Source organism: Carassius carassius, chromosome 36, assembly GCF_963082965.1.
Source record: "Carassius carassius chromosome 36, fCarCar2.1, whole genome shotgun sequence".
In the NCBI taxonomy this organism is placed as follows: Eukaryota; Metazoa; Chordata; class Actinopteri; order Cypriniformes; family Cyprinidae; genus Carassius; species Carassius carassius.
In genome coordinates this window covers 3,342,779-3,368,899 of record NC_081790.1, presented here as the reverse complement: position 1 = coordinate 3,368,899, position 26,121 = coordinate 3,342,779, and the positions used below count along the sequence as shown (strand labels likewise).

At 35.9% G+C, this 26,121-nt stretch overlaps 1 protein-coding gene across 1 annotated transcript; it reads left to right on the top strand.

Moving 5' to 3' along the window:
- Positions 1-2,657: 2,657 nt before the first annotated feature.
- Positions 2,658-25,547, top strand: LOC132116930 (calmodulin-regulated spectrin-associated protein 1-B-like). The gene is made up of 19 exons (XM_059525836.1): positions 2,658-2,792; positions 3,842-3,999; positions 9,664-9,926; positions 10,962-11,123; positions 12,127-12,207; positions 12,636-12,695; positions 15,707-15,848; positions 16,011-16,150; positions 17,199-17,295; positions 17,416-17,581; positions 17,678-17,769; positions 17,893-17,977; positions 18,557-20,495; positions 21,084-21,220; positions 23,083-23,270; positions 23,378-23,477; positions 23,942-24,057; positions 24,196-24,314; positions 24,567-25,547. The coding sequence occupies exons 1-19, from the start codon at positions 2,755-2,757 to the stop codon at positions 24,855-24,857; spliced, it is 4,374 nt and encodes a 1,457-aa protein (XP_059381819.1). The 5' UTR covers positions 2,658-2,754; the 3' UTR covers positions 24,858-25,547.
- Positions 25,548-26,121: the final 574 nt, after the last annotated feature.

Sequence of the window (26,121 nt, the reverse complement as noted above, 5' to 3'; positions counted from 1 at the left end):
AACCTGAAAAGTAAATACTAGTATAAATGTATAGATTAAATCAATAGTCATGATATAAATTAAAAGACATTTAGGCATTAGGCAAACATTATTACTTAAAAGATAAGAAAATATAAGCACCACTTCTCATTTCCAATACAGTTAGGAATTGTTTTTTTTTCTTTGCATTATTTAGTTAAAAAAAATCACTCCGTACAAGACAATATTCCTCATCTTATTTCAAAAGCTTCACATACAGCATGCAAAAAAAAAAACAATATCAAATGGAAAAATGCATGTAATAACGATAAAGCATTTTAAAGTAAATATAGTATTAATATTTTAAATAGCCAACTTCTTACTCACAGGTTTCATTTTATGTGGTTATTTTTAAATAAGGCATTTGACCCCAAAGCATCTCTTGATAGATAAGTGTAAATGCTTTCCCAGATTCAAGAGGAGGCCGTGACAGCATGAACTGAATTTTTCACTGCTTCACCTCCGCTATTTAAAGACTGAACGAGGCTCATGATTCACCAACGACCCTCCATTTACAGCGTGGGACAGTGCACTTGAGAATATACATCTATGCAACATAAATCTATATGAAATAATAACAGCTTAATGTGTCTGTGGTTTTCCAGGCTACTCGTGCATCTACTCATGCAACTTTGTTCGTTCTGTTCTCGACAGACAGTGACTCTGTTTAATCGATTATACTCGATTGATTGACATTCATCAGAGACTGTTTGTGAAAAGCTGTGGACTAGTTCACCAAAAAGAAAAAAAGGAAAATTTGCTGAAAATGAACTCACCCTCAGGCCATCCAAAAAGTAAATGAGTTTGTTTCTTCATCCAAACAGATTTGTAGAAATGTAGCATTACATTACTTGCTCAGCAATGTATGCTCTGTAGTGAATGGGTGCCGTCAGAATGAGAGTCCAAACAGCGTAATCCACACCACTCCAGTCCATCAGTTAACATCTTGTGAAGCCCAAAGTGGTAGGCCTTTATTTTAACTTCAAACCTTCACTTCTGGCCAAAATTTGAGTCCATAATCCATAAAAGCACTTCCTCCGCTCAAAAAAAAATCCATCTCCTGTTTCCTCTCACACATATTTGTTTAGAGCTGTTTTGGCTAGTAAACGGTGCTTTATCTGTGCATATTTCTCCCCTTATTCAGATAGGACGACTTTTTTCCCAAGAGAAAGATCTTGTTTCTCTCAATCTGAGGGTCCTTTAGGTGCTTTTTTGCTAATTCAAAGTGTGTTTTTCTGGGTCTTCACCTGCTTTTATACAGTCTATGGTTTTTATACATTCTATGGTCTGAGGAGAGGACTGAGTTTGCCCACGGCGTCTTAAAGCCCAGATCGGTGGAGTGATGCAGTGATGTTTGTCCTTCTCTAGGTTTCTCCTGTCTCCACATGGAGCTCAACTACAGTAACCATCAGCTTCTCGGTCACCAGTCTAACCAAGACCTTTCTCCATCAGTTGCTCAGTTTGGACAGGGAGGCCAGCTTTAGGAAGAGTTAGAGTTGTACCAAATGTTTTCCATTATGGAGGCTATGTGATTCTGTGAACCTTCAAATGCAGCAGAATTTTTCTGAACTCTTCCTCAGATCTATGGTTTGATGCAAACCTGTTTCTGAGCTCCACAGACAGTTCTTTTGACCTAGGGCATGGTTTTTGCTCTGATATGCATTTTCAGCTGTTAGACCATTTATTAAGTCATGTGTGCCTTTCCCCATTCAATTGAATTTGCCACAGGTTACAAGCGACATGAATGCTCCAGAGCTAAATTTCAACTGTCCCAGAGAAGGGTTTAAATACTTCTGCAATAGAATCATTTAAGTTGTTCATTTTTAATTAAAACAAAGATGTCTTTTTTGCCATATATTAATCCATATATATGGAATTGAGATAAATATAAAAGTTCAAAGACACAATATACATTAATACGCCTACATAAACATAAATGCATCCATACATATCAAAATGAAATAGAAAGTTCACAAGTCTTCAAAGATTTTACAGCTTTATTATTCATTAGGCTACATACTTTATTGTTCTGATACACACTGTCTATATAAATATTTCAGACAACAAAACCATAAAAATGGTTTTCTTATTAGTAAATTTACACTTATGAATGTGAAATTTGGTCAACAGTACAAGTAAATTAATTAATTCCAAAACTCTTCCTCTTGGTTATAATAGTAAAAGCCATAGAGTACAGGTCAAATCTATTGATCATGTGGTCCATATGATTGCAGGACGCGCATGCGCACTGTGCTTCAATGAGCTTCCATATACATCCATATAGTGACAATTCATAGCCAGACAATGAACGAGCGCTCGGATGGCAGAAAAGACACGAGCAGACACGTCGTTTTGAACCGGCACATCTTCCAGACGCGGTCTGTCCTCCGTTTACGTGATAATTGCTGAATAGCTGGCGGCGCGTCATGTAGCGGAGGCCGCGCGGGGCGGAGAGGGCGACGCACAGACGCCCGCGCGAGCTTTCATTACACGCGTCGGGAATATTCACGCATCTTTAAAGCTGGATTGTGGATCTGACGCGTGGATTGAGGTAAATTCCGCTCTGATGGGGCTCGACTCGGTCTGGTGTCGCCGGTTTTGGCCGCTGACAGGTGCAGACAGATTATATTTCTGAACTTGATAGTAAACCACCCTCCGTTCATTCATAATCTCTCGTCTGCATTGAGGATTTCACACAGATATACATCATATTCAATTTTTTTGTGTGACTTTTGAATGGTCACTCATCAGTGCTGTCTTATCTTGGGTCATTGGTAGGTGATTGTTCATCATTAAGATCATTCATTGTTTGGTCTGTTCCGGTGTTGTGCCCAATTTCGACCACCCCTGCCGAATTATTACCCCCCCTAGTATTGGTAGGTTTAGGAGTAGGAGTGGGGGACCTGATCAGGATCTGGATGTTGGTTTGTTTGTCTGGCTGGGCCTTTTTTGGGCTGTTCTGGGGTTTCTGGGCACGATTTTACAATGATTGCAAACTGTCTTTATTAAAAAGGTGTGCTTAATACTGAGGTAGTACCATGGTACACTGATGCTATTTACTATGGTACATCACAGTCAAAGGAGTTTCATCTGTCAAATGTGCAGCAGTACAGTAGATGTTGTCTTTTGTACAAGCTGACTTTTCTAGTTTGAAAATATTACAAATATATAGAAGTGCTCCTAAAAAAATATATAACGTGAAATACATCCTATGTGCACTTGTTTTCTTTCTACCATTTTTGTTCTCTTTTAGTCATGATCCAGGCATATTGTTAGAATCATGACAATTTCCATTTTTTTTTAAAAGCATCATTTTTATTTTTCACCTCATTATAGGACTGTTTTTCACTTTTCCAGCTTACTCCTCAACAAGTCATATCAATATAAATAGTCGTTCATATTAAATTTTCTAGGGCAGAATACTGTAGATTTTTAAAATGTAATTCTAGAAAGCATTTTATTGGACAATAATTAGTTTATGCTCCAAAATGCAGGATGAGTCCTCAATATTTGGATCTGTTTTCCTAGAAGAGAAAATTTTAATGTGTGTGTATCCCGAAAATGTATTTTTATTTTAGCATATAGATGACTTCAAAGCCACTTTATAAGGAACAAAACTCCAAGGTTATTAAAGGTATAGTTGAATTTCTACTCGTGTCATTGTATAATACTTTGCATAGTGAACATCTGAAGCTATGTGATAGCTTTATGAGGAATGGAAGACCAAATGAATAACTCCTTTGACTGAATTGATTTTTTCTAGTGATGAACTGTTTAAGATGTGTTCACTAACCCTTGACCACATGTTTGTGTGTGTGTTTAGGATGGATGTAGGAGCGCTTGCAGGCGGGGACGGTGTCCTGAGAAGAGCGGATTCGGTTGAAGGTGGACTTGAAATCGTGCCGCTGGAAATGTACGACTCAGCTAGAGCCAAGATAGAAGCAAACCTCCGCTGGTTGTTCGCCAAAGCGTACGGGGAAGGCAAGTGCATCTCTTTTCTGCAGTCCCTCTCTTACAAACAGTGACACCCTTTGAATTTCAGTTTTAATCATATTTATAGTTTCCTCCAAGCTTCCCCAAAACCATAGAAGTACCTTGTCCAAACAAAAACAAACACCACTTGGTGTTTATTTCTTAATTTGTGTTAGTAACTAATATCTTTTCAGATAGAAAAAGAAAGAGTTTCATGTTTTTAATATGCTTTCATTATATATATATATATATATATATATATAATGAAATAATATATAATATCTATTTATTTATTTATTTTTATTTATTATATATATATTTTTTATTAACCTTTAACTCTTATTGCTATTTGTGACCAAAGATTGAATTGGAAAATTTCTACTCTCTGTATACATTTATAGATTAAATCAATAGTTGAGCTATCAATTAAAATTTAAAAACACCAATTATTCATCAATTTAAACAAATATTATTACATTAAAAACAAATTATTGCCACAATTGTGATTAAAAAAAAACACACCAAATAGCAAATTATACAAATATTATTATAATATTTGCACATTATAATGTTAAATATTTTTGTTTAATATTTAAAATTAAAAGTAAAAAATAAATTATAGCCACAAGTTCTCATAGTCTTTATGTACAGTAAAAAAATTTATATATATATATATATATATATATACATATAATATACATATATACATACAATTTTATATATATATATATATATAATTTATTTATTCATTTTTATTAAATTAAATACGTTAAAATAAAACATTTTATCAATAATGTTATTTTCATTTTATTTTTTGTAATATTTTTTATTATTTTTTTTTATTATTGTTTCTTATTGGTGAACCTGTTAAACTGCTTGCTTTGGATGCTGGCAGTGAGATGTGTTCACTGGCATGGAGAAATAGTTCTGAAGTAGCAGAAGGTGTGTGTGTTGGCATGAGAGTGTGTGTGTGTAGCTTCTTAGTCTTAGTTCTCACAGTTCACAGTGACCACGGCTCTAAACTGACCACGAGAGAGGTTTTGAAAGGACCTGACGTTCTCTCAGTGCTCTTGAGTTGAGCAGAGCCTTTGGAATAAATAATTGTGATCGATGCCTGATCAAGGAAATTTACTGGATGTGTGTTTGAAAGGCAGGAGGAAGGTGATGATGATGATGGTGGTGCGTGTGTGTGTGTTTTCCTCTAGCAGAGCGTCTTAAGTCTAATCAGGGAACAGAAATAACAACGTGTTTTACATCACAAAGCTCATTTAGACTAAAGGTGCAAATAATGGATGCATTGCCATAGAAAAGTCTTATGTGATAACCATGTCAAGTACATGTTTTTTACAATACACTGTTTCAAAGCAGCTTTACAGAAAATCAGGATGTTGATGTTTATAGTATTATAATATCGTCATACCGTTTAGTTGCATTTAGCAGATTAAAGTTGGGCAGTTATACAGTATATACTTTATATATATTCAACTTTATATAAAAAGTGGAGCGAAAATAGTAACGTTTTGTGATTTGGAAAAAAACATGAGGTTGAGATTTGCTATATAGTAAATATCTCTTTATACAGTTTGCTAGTTCATATCGTGATTTGTTTACTGTATATATGCAAATAAAGTTTGATATAATATTAATCCTAATAAATTAAGTATATACATTTGCCTATTGTTTATATTTGTAATATATGTGCAATGCAACTTAATATAAAGGGCAGATCAATAATGTTAAATAAAAATCAAGCAGTTGAGATTTAGTATATATATAATTTCTATGGAGTTTACTGTGTGAATGCATATGAAGATTGATATAATATTAATCCTACTTTTTACAGAGAGCTGTGCTATAACACCTATTACATTTTTGTGATGCTAATTTAATATTTCGGAAAATATTTCATGTTTGTCTGATTGTATATAGATATATCTATGTAGATGATTATGATTCATTTTTGATTAGCATTTGAAATGAGCTTTGTTATGCTTTCTAATAGATCCATATTGATCTGTAAGACCTTGATCTTGAAAATCTTGGAAAAAAAGTGACAAAAAAAAAAAAAATCTTGATCACCTCATGCATGTGAATGAGAAAAAGTATCTTAATTAATCACCATAATTTGCCTAATGTTTTACAATATATGTGCAATGCATTGTCTATGTTTGAAATCCCATGCACACTGTCACACTTGCTAAAACAGATTTTACATTATGTAAATTACCTTTTTAATCAACAAATCTGAATATAAATACTCAGTTGCACTTGTGATATTTCAGAATATTGTTGAGTTCTAGTATTTGATTGGTCCTTTCTCCGAGATTTTCCGGCTCTGACTGGAACCTGAAGCTGCCTCCTCAGATGATTTGATGTGATTGTGTGGGTTTATGTGGAGTTTAGCTCTGGAGCTCTTTGTCCAGTGTTGAAGATATGGTCAGATGTCATTGTGAGGGAAACCCTTGTGTGTGTGACCCATTTCTGACTGTCAGACTTTGTTTATTAATGAGGAGCACAAACACACACACACACACACACAAACCTGTTTGTAATGTGTGTGTGTGTGTGTGTATAGAGTTTTTGATTTTAATACAATGTTAGCAATAAAAATGTCATTCATTTAAAAAAATACATTTGAAATTAAAAGTATATTTGCAAGACTGGACCACAAAACCAGTCATAAGGTACATTTTCTGACTTTTATAATCTGAAAGCTCTATAAATACGCTATAAATAACTAATCATTTAGTGTGTATATATATATATATATAATATAAAATGATATATTTACACTAGGAAATTTACAAAATATCTTCATGGAAAATGGAACATGATCTGATATCCTAATGATTTTTGGCATAAAATATATATATTTTTAATTTAGAGCCATACAATGTATTTTTTGGCTATTGCTACAAAATATACCAATGCTACTTAAGACTGCTTTTGTGCTCCAGGGTCACATGATATTTGTACAAATATTTTATTTTAATATTCTGGGATATTTAAGAGTAATCTTAATGGCAAATGTCTTCATTGAAAAAGATGAAAAGTGTGTGGTTAAGATGCGTCTTCAAAAGAAAGTGGCACCATGGTAATCTGATTCTGAATGGTGAGACATTTAGGGATACTAGAGTTCACTCGGTGCGAACAGTACAAATGAACTGATTTCAACAGGAACAATCTTGCAAAGAGTTAAAAAAAACGAAAAAAACCCATGGGAAAATCTGGAAATGGAAAGTGACAAGTCCAATTTTCCAGTTTGATTTTAAACCGATTTGTCTCTTTCCACTTTAAAAATAAATCCCATACATTCCCTTCTTTCAAACATCCCACCAGTGCTGTGTTTCTTTTAGGGGTGTAACGATTCACTCGTTTTCTCGATGCATCGATTACAAACCCTGTCGATTCATATGCATCGATCTTGAAACATGATTTTTGAATCGTGAATCGCCGATTTTGGACAGTAATCGATTCAAAATGCTAAGAATCGAATGAATCCCGATTTCTATAGCGATTCAATGCTTTCAAAATGTATACACATTAAATTACTACACGCATGAATTAATGGAGACCTTGAAGAGTGTTCGTGAATCGTGCCTCTTATCTGTCCTTCACGCGCTCCACCGTTTACGAGTGAGACTGTCACAGGATTGCGCTCGCGCTCCGTTCGTCTCTGACGTAGCTGACGTGTGATCTATAGGACTCGTGGCAAGTAGTTTTACTTTTCTGTAGTTTGTCAATGGCTCTGGTTTGGTCAATGGTTTGTCTTAAATGTAGCCTAGTATATAAAACAATCATAAAATTGCCATTTGGAAAAAAATATCGATTACAAATGATTGATTATTGTCCAGCAGTGTATTTGATTTATTACAGCTAATTAAAAGTAATTAAAAAAGAAGATAATTCCTTGTAAAAAAAAAAAATTTAAATAATAATAATAATAATTATTATTATTATATAGGCTACATACATAAAATGCTTGTATTTGACATTTCTGTCACTTCTGAAATTATGGCTACGCCCCTGGTGTGACAAAATGTTAGCTTATACATAATACTCTTTAAGCTCTTTTTTTAAAAACTTGGCTTACATACATTTTTACGTATGCCATGTCGCATCATTAAACTAGCATTTAACAATGGACAAAGGTTTTTTTCTAACCTATGGTTCTCTAACCATAAATGCTACTGTAATTTGCCCCCTGACTAAGCATTTAAAGAATTTAGTAGAAGCATTTAAATAATCCCATGAATGCACTTAAAGAATGCAGAATCGAATCGTTATAATCGAATTGAATCGTTCTAAATTTGCAAAAATCGTTCTTGAATCGAATCGAAAACCTATGAATCGTAATCGAATCGAATCGCTGCCTTGCCACAGATTCACAGCCCTAGTTTCTTTAGTGTTGTCTGTGTAGGATTTGTCAAATGCACACTTTCATATGTGCACACACACACACACACACACACACGTCTCATATGAGACAGTCAGCCACCGTTAATCTTCCTCAGGCTTCAATCTGACTGGTTGATCTTTGACCTCTTAATTTAACAAAAGCTTAGATTGACCCATGGCAGAATGGAAAAAAAATGCAAACAAACAAATGTACCTGTAAGAGAGAAATAGACAATTTAGAGGAAAAAGTGTAATTTTGTGCTTGCACTAATAATAAACGGTGACTGTCTTCCACCTGCGGAGCTGTCAGCATCACCTAAAGCTGCTTATCTTGACCATGCTCTCTTCTCACGTCTGAATCAAACACACAAGGACAAGCATGACAACAAGAGAAATAAACATCGTCTCGTTGCTTAGCCACACTAGTTTAGCAGTTAGCTATAATTAGCTTAGCACTGAAGACGTGAATGTGTGATCACACTGAGATGCCGGACGTCGTGGCTCTCTGTGGAACTGTTTGTATTTGTTTTGTTTGATTCGGCCGGCAAGATGTTCTCAAAATCACCTTTAGTTTTCCGTTTGTATTTCCACATCTTTGTCTTACAGTCTTTTTCAAACAATCTGTCTACAGTTCTTACAGTCTGATTTGTCAAGTCTACACTTACAGTTTATTTAAAGTTAGATTATAACTTTAGTTAAAGGTCACATTTTACCCAAAATGTAAAAAAAGAGAGAGAGAAATTATATTTTTAATTTATAAATATATAGAATTTAAGACAATTAAAATGCAGTATAATGGTAATATTTACATATATCATTATAATGATTATATAATGTTCATCATTATATATTATATAGTTACTAGATTTTTTTTCCTAAAATATTTTTCTGTATTATCTCTATATAAAAAAAGTATTAGATTTTCTGAAATTATTACAGTTTGTGAATACATACGCAATACATATTTATACATATGCACACACGTGCACACATAAATCCAATTTATCTGCATTTGAATCTAAATAATATCAATATGCATTGATATTTTATAGATTTTGAATGACATTTTATTTTTATATTTTATTTAAGTGATTTTTTTTTGTCTATTGTTATTATTTAAAAAATAATGTCTATATAGTTTTTAATTGTAGTTATTTTAGTGCTTCAACTAAGTGCCTTGGTAACAAGCTGAAATAAAATAAGTTTATATTACACTAGTTTTTGTTTATTTTGTATAACTCTGTGTGTGTGTGTGTGTGTGTGTGTGTGTGTCAGAGCACATCCCAGCGGACCTGCGAGACCCGTTCTACAGGGATCAGTACTGCGTGGAGCACATCAAGCCCCCGGTGCTGTCTCTGCTGCTGTCCTCGGAGCTGTACTGCAGGGTGTGTGTTCTGCTGCTGAAGGGCGACCAGGCGTCTGCGCTCAGCTCCCATCAGGACGTGATCCATACGCTCGCACGCCGCGGGATGTGTGTCAGAGAAGCAGACGACACACCTGTCTCCTGCGACGACCTCTCCTCCACCCCTATTAAGATGGTGTGATTCCCACCTTTGACTCCTGACCTGAAGATAGTGGCCAGGTTACAGTGTGGAGGGGGGGGGGTGTTAGATGTATTAAGCAGTTCTGATTTCTCAACATGTAACTTCACAGAAGTTTAGTTTTATTTTTAGTTCTACAGTATATTATATATTTATTAGTATAGTTATAGTATTTCTCAGTAAATATTTATCAGCATTTATTAATTTCTTGAATCAGCTTTTATTTTACTTTTTTTTTTTACCTATTATTTATATTTAATTTAATTTCAGCTTCATTTCAGTAACCAAAAGTTTGTTTTAATACAATAACAAGACCGATCCCAATGAAAAAAATAAAAATAATGTTGAGAGCAGAAAAAATATTATTTATTATTTTTAATATATTATTTATTTATGCTTGTCAAAACAAAAATTTGGATTAATTTGTCATTTATAAATTCAGAGACCACTTATATAAATAGCTTGAATATTTGATTTCCACATTCAGGCAGGAATGAAACTGAATTATTTCAGTCGTTTGATATAGACAGATGAATTCTCTCTCTGATCGACATTGATCAAAGTTACAATATTTTATTATTTTATTTTTTTTTATTACATATATATTTTATTTACTCTTTTTACATTTATTCTGACCAAAATCACTGAAACGCATATCACAACACCATTATGACTTCCAGATTTGTAACTTCCCAGCAGTATTATTTTAGTATTATTTATATACTATTACATTATTTATTAATGTGTTGAATTAGCTATACACTATATATTTTTTGGTTAGTTTTTTTATATTATAATTTTTTATTTTATTTTTTACTTTATTGATGTTTTTAAGTAATTTTAGTACTTTAACTTAAACATATTTATTTCAGTAATTTACCAAGGCACCATTAAAAAATGATTGCATTCTGCCTTGTTTCACATATTATGTTTTACAGTATGTATGTACTGTGCAGTATTGTGAATATAGTTGTTATTCATATGCAGCATCCTGTGTTCAGCTCTTATTGTTTTGTGTTTGTGTGTGTGTAGAGTTCTCATATCCCGCTGATAGACGCTCTGATGATGGCGTATACGCTGGAGATGATGGCTACAGAGCGAGTTGTGTCCAGTGTCAAGCGCTTCTCCTCCTTCTGTGCCTCTAAAGAGCTTCCCTTCGACGTGGAGGACACCATGCTGTTCTGGATCAACAAGGTCAGCGTTTCTTTCCTTTATTCAGTACATTGCAGTATAAATATGATATTAGTCAAGGTTTCTTGCACCAAGCATGTTATAGTTTTGTTTTTCACTGTCACTTTCATCCTCTCTTTCTGAGCCTTAGAAATAAATGTTATTTTGCTACTGTGCCTTTAAGACGTTTGATAGTTTGTTAAAATGAAAGAAACAGAAAATATACTGTACAAACTCTTTGTTCTAAGATGTATGAGCAAAATGAACAAATAAGTATTTATTTTTTTATTTTTTTTACTTTCAAGGTAAGAATGGGGTAAAAAGCTTTATGATTTTTCTTTTTTCAGTATTTTTTGTTTAGGAGTTCATTCAAAATAAAAATCTAATGTAGCAATAGAAATGTATGTAATGTCCCTGAACTGAAATAAAAACTGAAATAACAATGTATAAAAAAGAAAAAAAGACACTACTAAAGTCAAAAACACACACAAAAAAAACTAAAGATTTTACTAAAATTCAAATGAAACAGAAAATCTAACAATAAAAAAATATTAATAAAAACTAAAATAGTATCTCAATGATATTAAAAACTCTAGGAAACTAAACCTCTAAAGTCGAATCACAAAAAAATTCTTATATTATATTGAATATTGTTTCACTTTTTTTATCACCAGTTAAACAAAAAGATTTGAGAAGTGACCTACCTCATTCAAAAGATGTGGAAGAGTAGAAAGTGACCCCAAAAACGTTTGTTTGTGGATAAAAATGACCAAACAAAATGTTTAAAAAAAATTAGGGTATATTCCTTCTGAATTATTTCACAAGACAAAAATGAGTCTTTTCATGATTCATTCTCACCAATAAAGTGGAGTATTTTGCCCAGACATCTGATAGGTCACATGACATGTCATATCATAATCTTGGCAGTTCCAGTCTGTTGAGTGTTTTCACAGTATCTCAGACTCTTCTACTAGAGTGTGAAATGAAGTCAAGTTCACGCTGATCTGTGTGTGTTTGTGTGCTGCAGGTGATTCTGAAGACGAGAGAACTCTCCGAGAAGGAGCTCAAGATCAAACAGCCGCTCTTGGATTCGCCATGCCATCAGAAGGTCTGACCAATCACGAGTCTCCAAACCATCTGATAGTCAAGCAGCACCACGAGTGTTAGCATGCAGGCCTGAGTTCTCCGCTTCGATTAGTAGCTGTGCATTTTACTACACCGTTCAACCCTGTTCTCTGATCAGATTGCATTCATCTAGATCTGATCCTTCTCTTCTCCTTCCACCTCTTTCTCTGCTCGACGTTTAACCTTTATACTCTTCCTGTTTGTCTCTTGTCCCGCCCCTTCCTGTCGGATAGTCTCCCTCAAAATGGTACTGGAAGCTTGTGCCTGTAAGTGCCACAGCGCCCCCTGCGTCCGTCATGTCACGCTGCAGGAAAAGCGTGACTAGATGTTGTGTGTGTGTCATGGTCATCTCATGCATTCATCCGTCTGTCCATCTCTCTCTCTCTCTCGTTTTGTGTCTGTCTGTCTCAGCCTGATCTCATGAACGCTTTGGCCCATTGCATGCTGGAGCCGGTGGAGTTCTCTCGTGTGGTACAGTACTCATGCTCTCTCACATACACATACCCGAGGTCTGCACGGACCCAAACCCAGTGCTTTTTTTTCAGTCATTTTGGGTCTCAAATTGACTAGAAGACATCTAACACTCACTCTTAGATGCTTCACTCTTCCATGCATCCATCTGTCTTTTCATGCATCCACACATCCAACCGTTCTAAAATTTATACTATTATATAAAATACTATTATATCAAATTTTAAACACATTTTTTATTTTAAGATTTTGTTTATATGTACTAATTAAACTAATAGTAACTGTACATATTTTATTTACATGTATACGTTTGCACACTTTGCACATTTTAATAATATAAAATCAATTTATTTATATTTAATCATTATAATTTATATAAAATACAGTATATATATATATATATATATATATACACAATTATTTAATATAGTTGATTATATATAATAATTTTATTTAAATATACTAATCTTTTTACTAATTTTGCTATTTTAGTTTCATTGAGATACTGTTATAACTCAGATCAAATTTCGTTGTATTTTTTCATTATTAAATTTTCATTTTAGTAATTTTGTTGTTTTGTCTTCTTTTTTTACAGTTTTTGTTTATTTTACATATGTAAAGTAGTTTCACAAATGCAATTTATATATTTTTATTTAAATGTTAAACTAAATTAAAATGTGATACATTGAGAAAAATATTTTTAATTGATTTAATATAACGTTTAACATTTTTGCGTGGTTTTAACTTTAGCTTTAGTTTATCTATCTATCTATCTATCTATCTATCTATCTATCTATCTATCTATCTATCTATCTATCTATCTATCTATCTATCTATCTATCTATCTATCTATCTATCTATCTCAAATGATTAATTGCATCCAAAATAAACGTTTTTGTTTGCATATGTGTGTGTTCTGTGTTTATTTATTATGTATATATAAATACAAACACATACAGTATATATTTTGAAAATATTTACATGTATTTACATAAATATATTTAAAATATAAACTTTTTTTTAATACGTACATGCATGTGTGTGTTAAAATATTAATAATAATTATACACAGCACACATACATGTATTATGTAAACAAAAGCTTTTATTTTGGATGCGATTTAATCATTTGACACCACTACTATATAGTTAAAGGGATAGTTCACCCAAAAATCATAATTATGTCATTAATAACCCTCATGTCGTTCCAAACCCGTAAGACCTCCGTTTATCTTGGGAACACAGTTTAAGATATTTTAGATTTAGTCCGAGAGCTCTCAGTCCCTCCATTGAAGCTGTGTGTACGGTCTACTGTCCATGTCCAGAAAGGTAAGAAAAACATCATCAAAGTAGTCCATGTGACATCAGAGGGTCAGTTAGAATTTTTTGAAGCATCGGAAATAAATTTTGGTCCAAAAATAGCAAAAACTACGACTTTATTCAGCATTGTCTTCTCTTCCGTGTCTGTTGTGAGAGAGTTCAAAACAAAGCAGTTTGTGATATCCGGTTCACGAACGAATCATTCGATGTAACCGGATCTTTTTGAACCATTTCACCAAATCGAACTGAATCGTTTTAAATGGTTCACGTCTCCAATACGCATTAATCCACAAATGACTTAAGCTGTTAACTTTTTTAATGTGGTCGACACTCCCTCTAAATTCAAACAAACCAATATCCCGGAGTAATTCATTTACTCAAACAGTACACTGACTGAACTGCTGTGAAGAGAGAACTGAAGATGAACACCGAGCCGAGCCAGATAATGACTCGTTCACGAGTCAAGAACAGTTTCTGTCAGACGTGTCCGATTCGAGAACCGAGGAGCTGATGATACTGCGCATGTGTGATTCAGCGTGAAGCAGACTGACACACAGAGCGTCTGAACCGAACTGATTCTTTTGGTGATTGATTCTGAACTGATTCTGTGCTAGTGTTATGAGTGCGGGTAAACCAAAGGCTTGAATCATGGGCAATCATCGCCAATGACGCCATTACGTCGTGGTTTGTTTTAACTCAGAGGGAGTGTCAGCCACATTAAACAAGTTAACAGCTTAAGTCATTTGTGGATTAATGCTTATTGGAGACACGAACCGTTTAAAACTATTCAGTTCGATTTGGTGAAATGGTTCAAAAAGATCCGGTTACATCGAATGATTCGTTCGTGAACCGGATATCACAAACTGCTTTGTTTTGAACTCTCTCTCACAACAGACACGGAAGAGAAGACAATGCTGAATAAAGTCGTCGTTTTTGCTATTTTTGGACCAAAATGTATTTTTGATGCTTCAAAATATTCTAACTGACCCTCTGATGTCACATGAACTACTTTGATGATGTTTTTCTTACCTTTCTGGACATGAACAGTAGACCGTACACACAGCTTCAATGGAGGGACTGAGAGCTCTCGGACTAAATCTAAAATATCTTAAACTGTGTTCCCAAGATAAACGGAGGTCTTACGGGTTTGGAACGACATGAGGGTGAGTCATTAATGACTTAATTATTATTTTTGGGTGAACTTTCCCTTTTACTAAAAACATGAGAAACATATACTCACACACACACAAAATGTTAACATAATTTTTAATGAAATTCATTGGCGCGTAAGAAACTGCTATAACATGCAACACATTCCACACATATGGAGGTAATTTTGCATGAAAATAATATTTTTTTATTTAATCCTCTGGAAATGAAAGTCCTGTCATCTGTATGTATCGTAAGCACGCAAAAATTGGATTGGATTGTTGTGCTTTAATATAAACTGTTTATTATTAAGTCGTACGATGCTTCTTTGTCATTTACAGAGCACTAAAGTAAAAACAGTATTTAAACAATATGAACAAAAGCATGTTTTTGGAGTGACATGAGTGTGATTAATTGATGATAGGATTTTCATTTCTCATAGAACGGTCATATTTAAAGTGAGCGTGTGATTTAGTAAGCGAGAGACTGTGTGTGTCTGATCTGTGTTCGACGCTTTGTAAGCCCCTGTCTGCTCTCTCTCAGGTACGGTATCGTAGAGAGCACCTGTCCGGCCGGCCGTTCCCACACCTGGCTGTGATGGAGGATCTGGTGAAGGATGTTTGTGATGGCAAGGCTCTGCTAGCGCTCATTCACTTCTACTGCCCTGAATACATGAGGCTAGATGGTATACAGACACACAATGGGCAGAATCATTATGTAAATTGTTGCAATCTATTCAACTCCACATTTTGAATCTTCTTTGTTGAATAGAATGTTTAAAGAATGTAGCATGCATTTGAAATAGAAGGAGCCTACTTTGTTACATTATAAATGTCTTTTCGATTAGATATTTGTCTGAAGGAGGTGCCGTCTCTGTCGGACAGCGTTTATAACATCCATCTGCTTCGGGAGTTTTCTAACGAATACCTGAACAGGTGTTTTTACCTGCACACTGAAGACCTGCTCTACGGCCCGCCGGTGCTGAAGGTTTGTACTGAATAATAGATTTCATTCAGTAATACAGAGGTATAGATAAAATCGCTACCTTTTAAAGAAACCAAATGCAAAAAATAAAACAGCACTGCATGCATTCTTCAGTTGAAGCTCCGTGAAAACAAATCTACTTGTACTTTTAAATTGACATACTTAAAAAATAAACTAAGATTATTTGTCCAATTAATCTAATTGGTATGTAAAGTATGTGCACATCATGGTCTGTTTTGTTTTACTGCCTTTAACATATGCTTATTTTAATAATAATTTAAAAAATAATTGAATAATAATAATTGTACTATATATTTACTGTATATAATCTAAAATTAAGAATAATTGTTTTTTTTATTTAAATAAAACTGAAATAAAATAAAAAATAAATATTGAATTTGAAGTACACAAATTACTAAAAAAATGAAATGAAAATAATTTAAAGCCAAAACAAATAAAAATTTAATTAAATACAATTATTCTATTTTAGTATACATTTACTTCATATAAACAAAGTATTAATAAATTTTTTTAATTGAATTAAATCTGAAATAAAATTAAATATAAATACTAAATATGAAGTACTTAAATTACTAAAACAAAAATTTAAATAAAAATAAAAGCCACATAGAAATATAAAACCATAACAAAAGGGCAAAAGCACATACAAAAAATTAAAACTAAAATTAAAACTAAAACTGAATATAAAAGAAATGCTTGTTCAAAATATCAATAACTAGTTATAATATATAAATAATTAAAATACATTGTTAATCTAATTAGTCAAATTAAATGGTAAACTATTTGTACATTGTCATACTCTTTATAATGTCTTTAATATATGCAGATTTTAATTACAGTTTAGCTTAAAATAGAATTTAATTAAATAATACAATAATTCTGTTTTAGTACAGTTTATATTTACTGTATTCTAGTAAAAAAAGTTGAATTACCTTTGAGACTAATTAAAGTTAAAGTTACAAAAATGTGTAAATTTCTGTGCATTACATTTCTGTGCATTACAGTCTTTGACTTGTTCTTGTTCCTCCAGCATAACGTGATGGTTTTCATTGCTGAGCTCTTTTGGTGGTTTGAAGTAGTGAAGCCGGACTTCGTAAAGCCAAGAGACCTTCAAGAGATTAAAGATGGTTTGCATCCAGTCTTTAAAGCTCACTATTTTTAATCTAAAAATGTCCATCTCATGATTCATTCACTCTTTTATTTAAATGCTGTGTTGTGATTGACAACCCATTGCTCCGATCTGACAGTGAGAGCGTCTTTTCAGCCAAAGAGTCCCTGCCTTCATGTGCACATATCCAGTGCCACCAAGCGAAGCTTCTTAACTCCCTCTCCTTCAGCCGACTCGCTGGCGACCGCTGTCACTCCTGATGGCTGTATGCGGTATTACTTGCACCCTGAGGAGACATTGTCTGTGTAAGTCTGTTTGAAGTACCTGATGATCTGTTGCACATTGCAGTACATATTTTGCATTACATTGATTGTTTTATAAAACCAGTATTTGATTTTCAGAACAAACAGAAGCCCCTCCCACAGCCCCTCCCACCCGCTCCTCCCACTGCGGCAGAGACCACAGAAGCCCACTCAGGTGGAGGAGAATTCAGGTAACTACATCTTCTAATCAAACTTTTAGCAATATTCACATATTGCACTTAAATCAATAAAATGTATTAAACTGAACAGTTGATACTCTATTTTTTCATCTTTCTCTATCATTCTGTGAGCAGAGCTCAGGAACAGGTCAAACTCTTTGTCCCGTAAGGATGGACTCATGCTTGGACCACAGTTTGCCTGGACAGAACGTAAACAAAGGTTAGGGTCAGGTCAAATGTTTTCGCTATAACTAAAACTATTAATCTTTTTTTTTTTTATTATTATTGTTATTATAGTTAAACTCTGCTTTATTTTTAAATATTTTTGTAATATTCTGATACTTGGCTTTATTTCTAAATATTTTATGATATTTTATATTTAATACTTGGTCTGGCAACTACAGGTAACTGAAATAAAATAAGTAAAATAAATTAACAAGTACTTATATTATTAAAAATAAAAATAAATTAAAGACAAATAGGGGAAAAAAACTAATAAAAATGACAAAAGCACATAAAAACTGAAAATTTACAAAGAAATGCTTATTCAAAATAAATACTGTAATAGTATAAATAAAATTCTATGAAAATTATTTAATTATTTTTATTTCTGTGTTAATATCTATTTTTGGAAATCCAGGTAATTAAAAACAAACGAAAGCTACTTTATTTCTTATATTCTTTATCTAATATAATTACTCTCCTTTTATTTGGAAATTGCAAAATCTCTATAGTTTTACAACAGCCCAGTTCTTGAATGAATGACTAACCCATTAAAATTTTAAATCTGTTTTCTCAGACCCATCTCTCAGATGGAGATGGATTGGGAACGTGTATGTGGCGATAATATCAACTTGGCTCGATCCATAAGCAAGGACAGTTTAGCTTCCAATGTCATCTCCATCACTCCACGGCACCGCATCAACGGCCAGCCCCTCCCCCAGACACGTCACTATGACAGCCAGGAGGAAGAGGAGGAGCTACTGGCTGTGATTAACACAGAGGATGACACCCGAACCGAGAGTTTCTTCTTGGAACCATTGCAACCTGCGGCTCTACGACCAAATAAGGAGAAAACAGGGATTAGTAAGTGGGAGGAGAGTGGAGAGGGGCGGAGTCAGGGATGCCAGGGGACATATACGCCCACAGAATGCCCTCTCAACCATACATTTACGCCGATTGGTAGCATAGAGCAAGCAAGCTCTAGAGCACAATCTCCCGGAAGCTTCTTGCTGCAGGACGATGCAGAGTGCGTGCTGGACAGTCCGCTCAGAGGATGGGAGGACATCACCTCAGATTCGGAGTTTGAGGAAGATGATGAAATAGAGGTCCAAGAGCTTTCCAAAGTTGTTCTGATGCAAGCTGGGAGGAAATGCATGGGACTCAGAGAGGAAAAGGAGTCTGTGAAACTGCGCGAGGATGTTTGCTTGAGTGAACGGGATGATAAAGAAGGCGCGAGTGGAAGGGCGAGTCCTTGCCCCAGCATGTTGTCGCAGGCCAGCAGCACATCGACTGGCACTGGCCGCATGACGAGTTTCGCAGAACGCCGTAGACATAAAGTCGGATTTCCCGATGGCTGCTACAGCACCGGGAGCTCGCTGGCAACCACTCCTGATAAATCCGAAAGCGTACAGTTCCCTTTGGATGTGACTCCGGGAACGCCAGGTGGCCGACCTGGCCTCGCTTCCGAACTTGTACACCTGCGCATGCAGCTGGAAGAGAAACGGCGCTCTATTGAAATGCAGAAAAAGAAGATGGAGAACCATTCGGCTCGGAAACGGCTGCAGCTGGGAAAAGCGGCGTTCTTGCATGTCGTTAAAAAGGGGAGGAGCGACACACTGCCACACCCACTGAAAACAGTAATTGGGTTTAAAGAGAAAACACTTGCGAAGGACGACTCTTGCGTTGAAATTCTGAAATCCCAAGGAAAAAACACGGATAGTAAAGAAACGCTGGTAGAGGAGGATAAGGACAATCGTTTGAGTATAACAGGAGGGGGCGGGGCTTCGGATGATGTGGGCGGAGAACCAGATCTCAGCGAATGTAGCCATTCCATTGAGCTCCTGAACGAAGCCATCGGAGCGATACAGCAGCAAATGATGCAACTGTCTCTCCAGCAGAACTTGCTCATAAAACAGGCCACCCAGTCCCCGCAGGAAACCAAACCGAGCACTGTGCCGCCCTTAAACGAACACCTGCCAGAGCAACCTGAGACTAAGTCGCGCCTTAACGTACAGTTCACAGAAACCCTTTCCACCGCAACCAAACGTTCTCCCAGGCTCAGCTCGAGTCATACAGCTCGGAAGAAACCTATCGACCTCAAACTGAGCAAAGATGCAAACATTCGTCCAGCGGCGAAAGCAAGCACTCTGACACCGGGAGGCAGGACCCCCCGGGCTGAGAATGAGGATGAGGACGGAGCTAAAGCGGGTGGGCGTGGCTCAAAAGGAATTATTCGCAAGACTCCGTTCAGACTGCAGGACGCCGAAAACCGGCACGTCGACAGCCTTAACTCGCCCCAAAATGGGCTCCCCCTGCTGGAACCGTCGCCTGTCGATCAAACCCGGGAATGGAGCGATACCAGCGGCTCTGGAAAGGAGAATGTTCCAAATCTGTCCGAGGAAAACAGAACGAAAGCACAGCTGATTGAAGTGGACCTATCTGACCTGGCTGAACCGGCTGAAACTAGCACAGAACCTGATAGGGAACAGAAAAACGGACTGGGCTTCTTCTTTAAGGTACCAGAGCATTTTTGCAAAAGATCATGATACATTTTAAACCTTTTATTATAATATGATTCTATCTGTCTGTGTGTTATATTGCATTGTAAAAGAAAAAAAAAATATTTTTAATGCATTATTATTATCATTACTTTTATAGGATCTAAGAAGAGTGGTTTAATATGATATATTTGTATTATTATTATTATTACTATTATTATTTAAAAGTTTCTAAATGTATTATTTTAATATGATTTATCTGTTGTTGTTGCATTACATTTATTCTGATTATACTTCGATATGTCATTTAATGTGATTTTATCTATATTCTTTTTTTTTTTTTTTAATGGTTGAACATTGATGTCTAATCCCATTTTGCTGTCGCTAGCATTTCTTAAAGGCCATAAGAATGTGAAAAGGCAGCAATGATCGATAATTTAATAAATGTTTTTAATTAAATAAAATTGCAGTATAAAATAGTTAATACAAATAATTTTGTTCACAATTGCAAATTATGTTCTCTTTTAATTACTTGTCACATCTTGCCTGACTGTGATTTTGTTCCTTATATGAAATTAAAACCAATGTCTTCATTTCTGTATGCAGGATGATCAGAAAGCAGAGGATGAGCTTGCTAAGAAGAGGGCTGCGTTCCTCCTCAAACAGCAGCGTAAGGCCGAAGAGGCACGAATTCGTAAGCAGCAGCTGGAGGCGGAGTCAGAGCTAAAGCGAGATGAAGCCAGGTATCAATGACAGTCAATCCAGTGTGTCTTTAAAGGTGCCATCTGTCATATCTGGCAAAAAAATCAAGTCATACTCCACATTCCATACCAGATGGGGGCAGTATGCCTCAATAAAGTGAATTGGTCTAGAGTAACAAACGAGAAACAGCATAGTCTCTATGCTCCGCCCCTACCTTCACAACAACACTAGAGCATAGCCGAAGCCTATAAGACAGCGGTTCTCAATTGCAGTCCTCGCGCCCCACTGCTCTGCACATTTTGAACGTTTCTCTTAGCGCTTCAGACATTTGTTCTATTCGAACATAAGTGCCCTGCGAAGTGGACATCACAGGATATTCAGCCATGATTCCAGTTCGAAGCGAACGTAGCTATATGTTCCAATCAAAGTGCATTAAAGTGTGCAAGATGTGAATTTAAATTGTATTGACAGAGGTATATGATGTCACAGTTGTCCATGTTTAAAGACGCTGCACAGCACAAATCAGTGAATGAATGTTTCGATGTGAGGTAAACTTCAACAGATTTCCCCTGCTCAGAGAGTAGGGAGCAATGAACATTTGAAAAACAGTTCATGCACGGAGTTCATTTCTAACGAGCTGATTATCTGAATCAGGTGTGTTAACAAAGAGAAACGTGCAAAATATGCAGAGCAGTGGGGCGCGAGGACTGGAAATGAGAACTGCTGCTATAAGAGGACGTTTTGCCTCCAGAGGAACGTTGGGTGATGTCAAGTGATTTTGAAACATGACATCTTCAAGCTACTCCCCTTCACCTTTACCAGTGAATATGTTCATATTCGTTTTGTTCATATTACATTGAGTTGTATATACACATTATTTGAATTAAATTAATTTGACAGACAGCATTCTGTCAACATCATTGGTCAACATCAGACAGCTGATGTTGACCAAGCTAGCGCCAACCAACGTAACCAGAGCTGCCAACTCTCAAGCATTCACCGTGAGACACACGCAATTAACTCTTTTCACACGCTTTCACGCCACACATCAATTTTCTTAAGTACAGAAAAACCACGAAGCAAAGAGGACACGGAGACCAACAGACTAGACAGAGCAGGTTACTTATGATATAAAAAAATGGGTAAGTTATAGCTAGCTAATTATCAAACGCAGATACGGTTAGCCATCGCTAACATTAGCACGTTTATAGAACAGCGTTCGATACATTTCTATGTTATAACTTCCCGAAAAAAAAATACACAAACATATAAAACAAACTTCTAGCGAAATACTAACAGCATCTAACTTACCAATCCAAAAGAAATGTTGCAAGTTCGGTGTCGAACCTCATTTCTTTCAGGTCCATCAGTTGTCTCCAGCGATTGAAAGCAGTGCCGATGTTCTGGTTCGGCTCCTTTTCTTATCGGATTTGATTTGTGATTCCGAGCGCGGTTGTTTCCCTGTAGCGGGTGGTGGTCTCTTGCCAAGGGCTTAAGTCATCCTTCCGCTCTCTTCCCTGAACTGAAATGAAGTAGTGGGCTGTACTTTCCACATGATTGACATCAGGTATAAGTACGCCCACAAGCCGTGCGAGTTATTCGTGTATTGCGGGTTGGCTGGTGGTTATGTTGCCCGCATACCGCCTCCCATGGCCGAAACTGGTATTACGACACCTGTCGGGCCGGGGCTAGTAATGCTACTGCTAATTAAGGTTGATATCTCTGCAGCACTATAACTTGACATTTTTTAAATGACATCATCGCCCTTATTTCTTCTCATACTTTTGATGCGTGTAGGTCATTTTCTGTATATTTTTACCTCAATTTTTGCACATGGCACCTTTAAATACTGTAGAAGGGCTTTTGCAGATAATTTGATGTAATTTGTGTTTGTTCGTGTCAGACGAAAAGCTGAGGAAGAACGTGTGCGTAAAGAGGAAGAAAAGACTCGCAGGGAGCTGATCAAACAGGAGTATCTGCGCAGGAAACAGCAAGAACTTCTGGAGGAACAGGGTGCGACCAAACCACGCCCACGTAACAGGAGGCCCCGCCCTAAATCACTGCATCGCGCTGAATATTCCTGTTCTGCTCGTGAGAAAGCTTTCCTTTTAATGTGCCATATTTCTGACTTGACATGCGTGAATTTGTGCATCTATACATGCTACATTTGATTTTACCATCACTCTTCCTCTCTCCAGCGGTTAGTCTTTGTTCTGCTCCCTCCGGATCGTCTCTCTCATTGGCCTCTGCTGCTACTGACGGTGACAGTGTGGCATCAGGAGGGGACAGTTCTCACAGGTGAGCGGGAACAGACCATCAGTGTGCAGCCCACTTTTCTGGACTTAAAATTATAGGTGGACGCCAAAATCTTGATTATTTAAATGCAGTTATTTATTTTTATTCTTTAGTTTTTAATGCATTCTTTTATTTTTGATTAATTTATTAATATTTATTGTTAAGTTTAATTATTGTCAATTAATTTATATATATTAACTTTGCATTGCACTTGGAGTTGACGGATACACACTAGCTACTTCAGAGCAATAATATTTTTGTGTGTATTTATTTATTTTTCTTAGTTCATTTTTTTTTCTTATGTTTTTAATTTATATATTTTAGTTATTAAATTTTTTTTATGAAATACTGTAGTTTAATGCATTGCAAGTCATAATATTTTTTTTTATGTATTTGTCAGCCGTTCATAACTCATATCTACAGTTATCAGATTGTAATAACACAGAATTCCCGAATGTGTGTTGTAGGGGAGAATCTGTGGAATCTTTTCCCATACTGAGCCGAAATGCGAGCAGGAACATGGAACGAGACTGGGACAACGGCTCAACAGCCTCATCTATCGCATCTGTAGCAGAATACAACGGTGAGATATACATTTTACAGCTCTTCTTGAGTGTGTAAATTAAATAACGAATTATGTTTTGTGTTCACTCAGCCAAACTGACTAAACTAACATTTCAGCACCATTAGTTCAGTTTGTGTTTCTTCTTTCTGTCCTCAGGACCCAGATTATTTAAGGAGCCTAGTGCAAAGTCCAACAAACCGATCATCCAGAATGCCATCGCTCACTGCTGTCTTGCAGGAAAAGTCAATGAAGCCCAGAAGAACGCCATTCTGGAGGTGAGTGCAGTTTCTTTGACAAACCTGGATGCTACAATACTACCCTACTTATGCAATACATTTTATGTATTCTGTGCATAGTATATTTGCATGATAGATAGATAGATAGATAATTTACTATCAAGACAGTATTTCATATTAAACAAAGTAAAAAATTTAAAATTTGTTGATCACCGACTTACATTTATATTTATCCGTATATACAGCTGTATATGTTTGAGCATGTAATAAATCACTGCCATAACTCCACAGGAAATCGAGCGGTGTGAATCCAACCACCTGATAATCCTTTTCCGTGATGGTGGATGTCAGTTTAGGGCGCTGTACATATATTCTCCCGAAACAGAGGAGATCGTCAAGCTCAAAGGCACGGGACCTCGCGCCATCAGCCGCAAAATGATCGACAGACTCTACAAATACAGCTCCGACCGCAAGCAGTTCACCGTCATCCCCGCCAAGTCCGTGTCGGTCAGCGTAGATGCTCTCACCATCCACGGCCACCTGTGGCAGGCCAAGCGGCCGAGCACGTCAAAGAGAACATGATTCAGCTTCCCATTGGCAAATCAGATCCCACTGCTGCTGTCTGATTGGCTACTGGGTTGGTATCTTAAACTGCCGTTTTTCTAATGAGCAGGCCTCCTAATATTCTATTGGTTCACTAGACTCCTGCTTTCCTATTGGCTCACCAGCTGTCGTGCTTCTATTGGCCACTGAGCTGCTGGTACACAAGTAGAGCTGAGGAAGTCAGAAGTGGGTGGAGCTTAATGTTTGATTGACAGAGTTAATGAATGTGTTTTAGGATTACATCATCGTTCAGTGTTGTTTTTTTAGGCAGGAATCTGCATATGACACTTTTTTTTTTGTTTAACTTTACTATAGTATTAATTTACACAGGGAACAAAAGACGACACTCCCACTACTTGAACTATGAATTATGGTTGCTAACGATAAACGGACACGTGGGAATGTGTCTACGAGCGCGTCCGGTTTTTTGCATTTCTCATACCTCTTCATATGCTGCTTTTCATATATGAAACTTACTTAAGCAGTGCAATGCATATGTGACAAGGGATCTGAGTGTGCGCGCGCGCGCGTGTGTGTGTGTGTGTGTTTATAGGTGTTGACCTCTACGTGGTTTTAAAATATTTTATCATGAAATGCTTCCATGTTGTCCATCTTTTCTTTTCTCCATGTATTCACGCTGGCTGCTGACAATATTAATGTACCTTCCTAAAGAATCAGATTGTCATAGAAACACATTGCCACTGATTGTGTGTGTGTGTGTGTGTGTGTCTTTAGTATGCACTCCAGGGACTCCTGTGAGCAGGGCTTTCTGTTGTATATGTTTGGATTGTACAAAACTTTTCTTTATTAGCCTATTATTATTATTTACCATATATTTATTTTAATGAAGAACACTGAAATTTAATAAAATATACAACCAAAATGATGCGCTGTTTGTGGTGTAAATTTAGCAATCTGACCAAAATAGAAATAAAACATTTCCTTAATCTTTGTGAACTTAACACTCTTTCTTGGGGGGGCAGCAAACTGATCAAAGATCGTACGCATATTCCTCTCAGACTAGTTTTTGGTCCATTCTGAAGTTTGTTACTGCTGTGAAATTAAAATACTATTAAAACATCTCATTACAGCCTAACGTAACCCTCCATTATGCTTAACATGCAAGCTTGGCGTGGGCTTAACTTTTAAGTGTCATGCAAGGTCTGAAATACCCCCGAAATTCAAGAGAAGAACTGCCACGTATGAGTTTTTATTTTTATTTATTTGTATGTGTTTATTGCAT

Coding starts and splice junctions, on each gene's coding strand:
- LOC132116930 (XM_059525836.1), top strand. CDS start 2,755: ATGGTCACTCATCAGTGCTGTCTTATCTTGGGTCATTG. Junction 2,793..3,841: donor TGTCTTATCTTGGGTCATTG/GTAGGTGATTGT, acceptor GTGTGTGTTTAG/GATGGATGTAGGAGCGCTTG. Junction 24,315..24,566: donor AGAAGAACGCCATTCTGGAG/GTGAGTGCAGTT, acceptor ATAACTCCACAG/GAAATCGAGCGGTGTGAATC.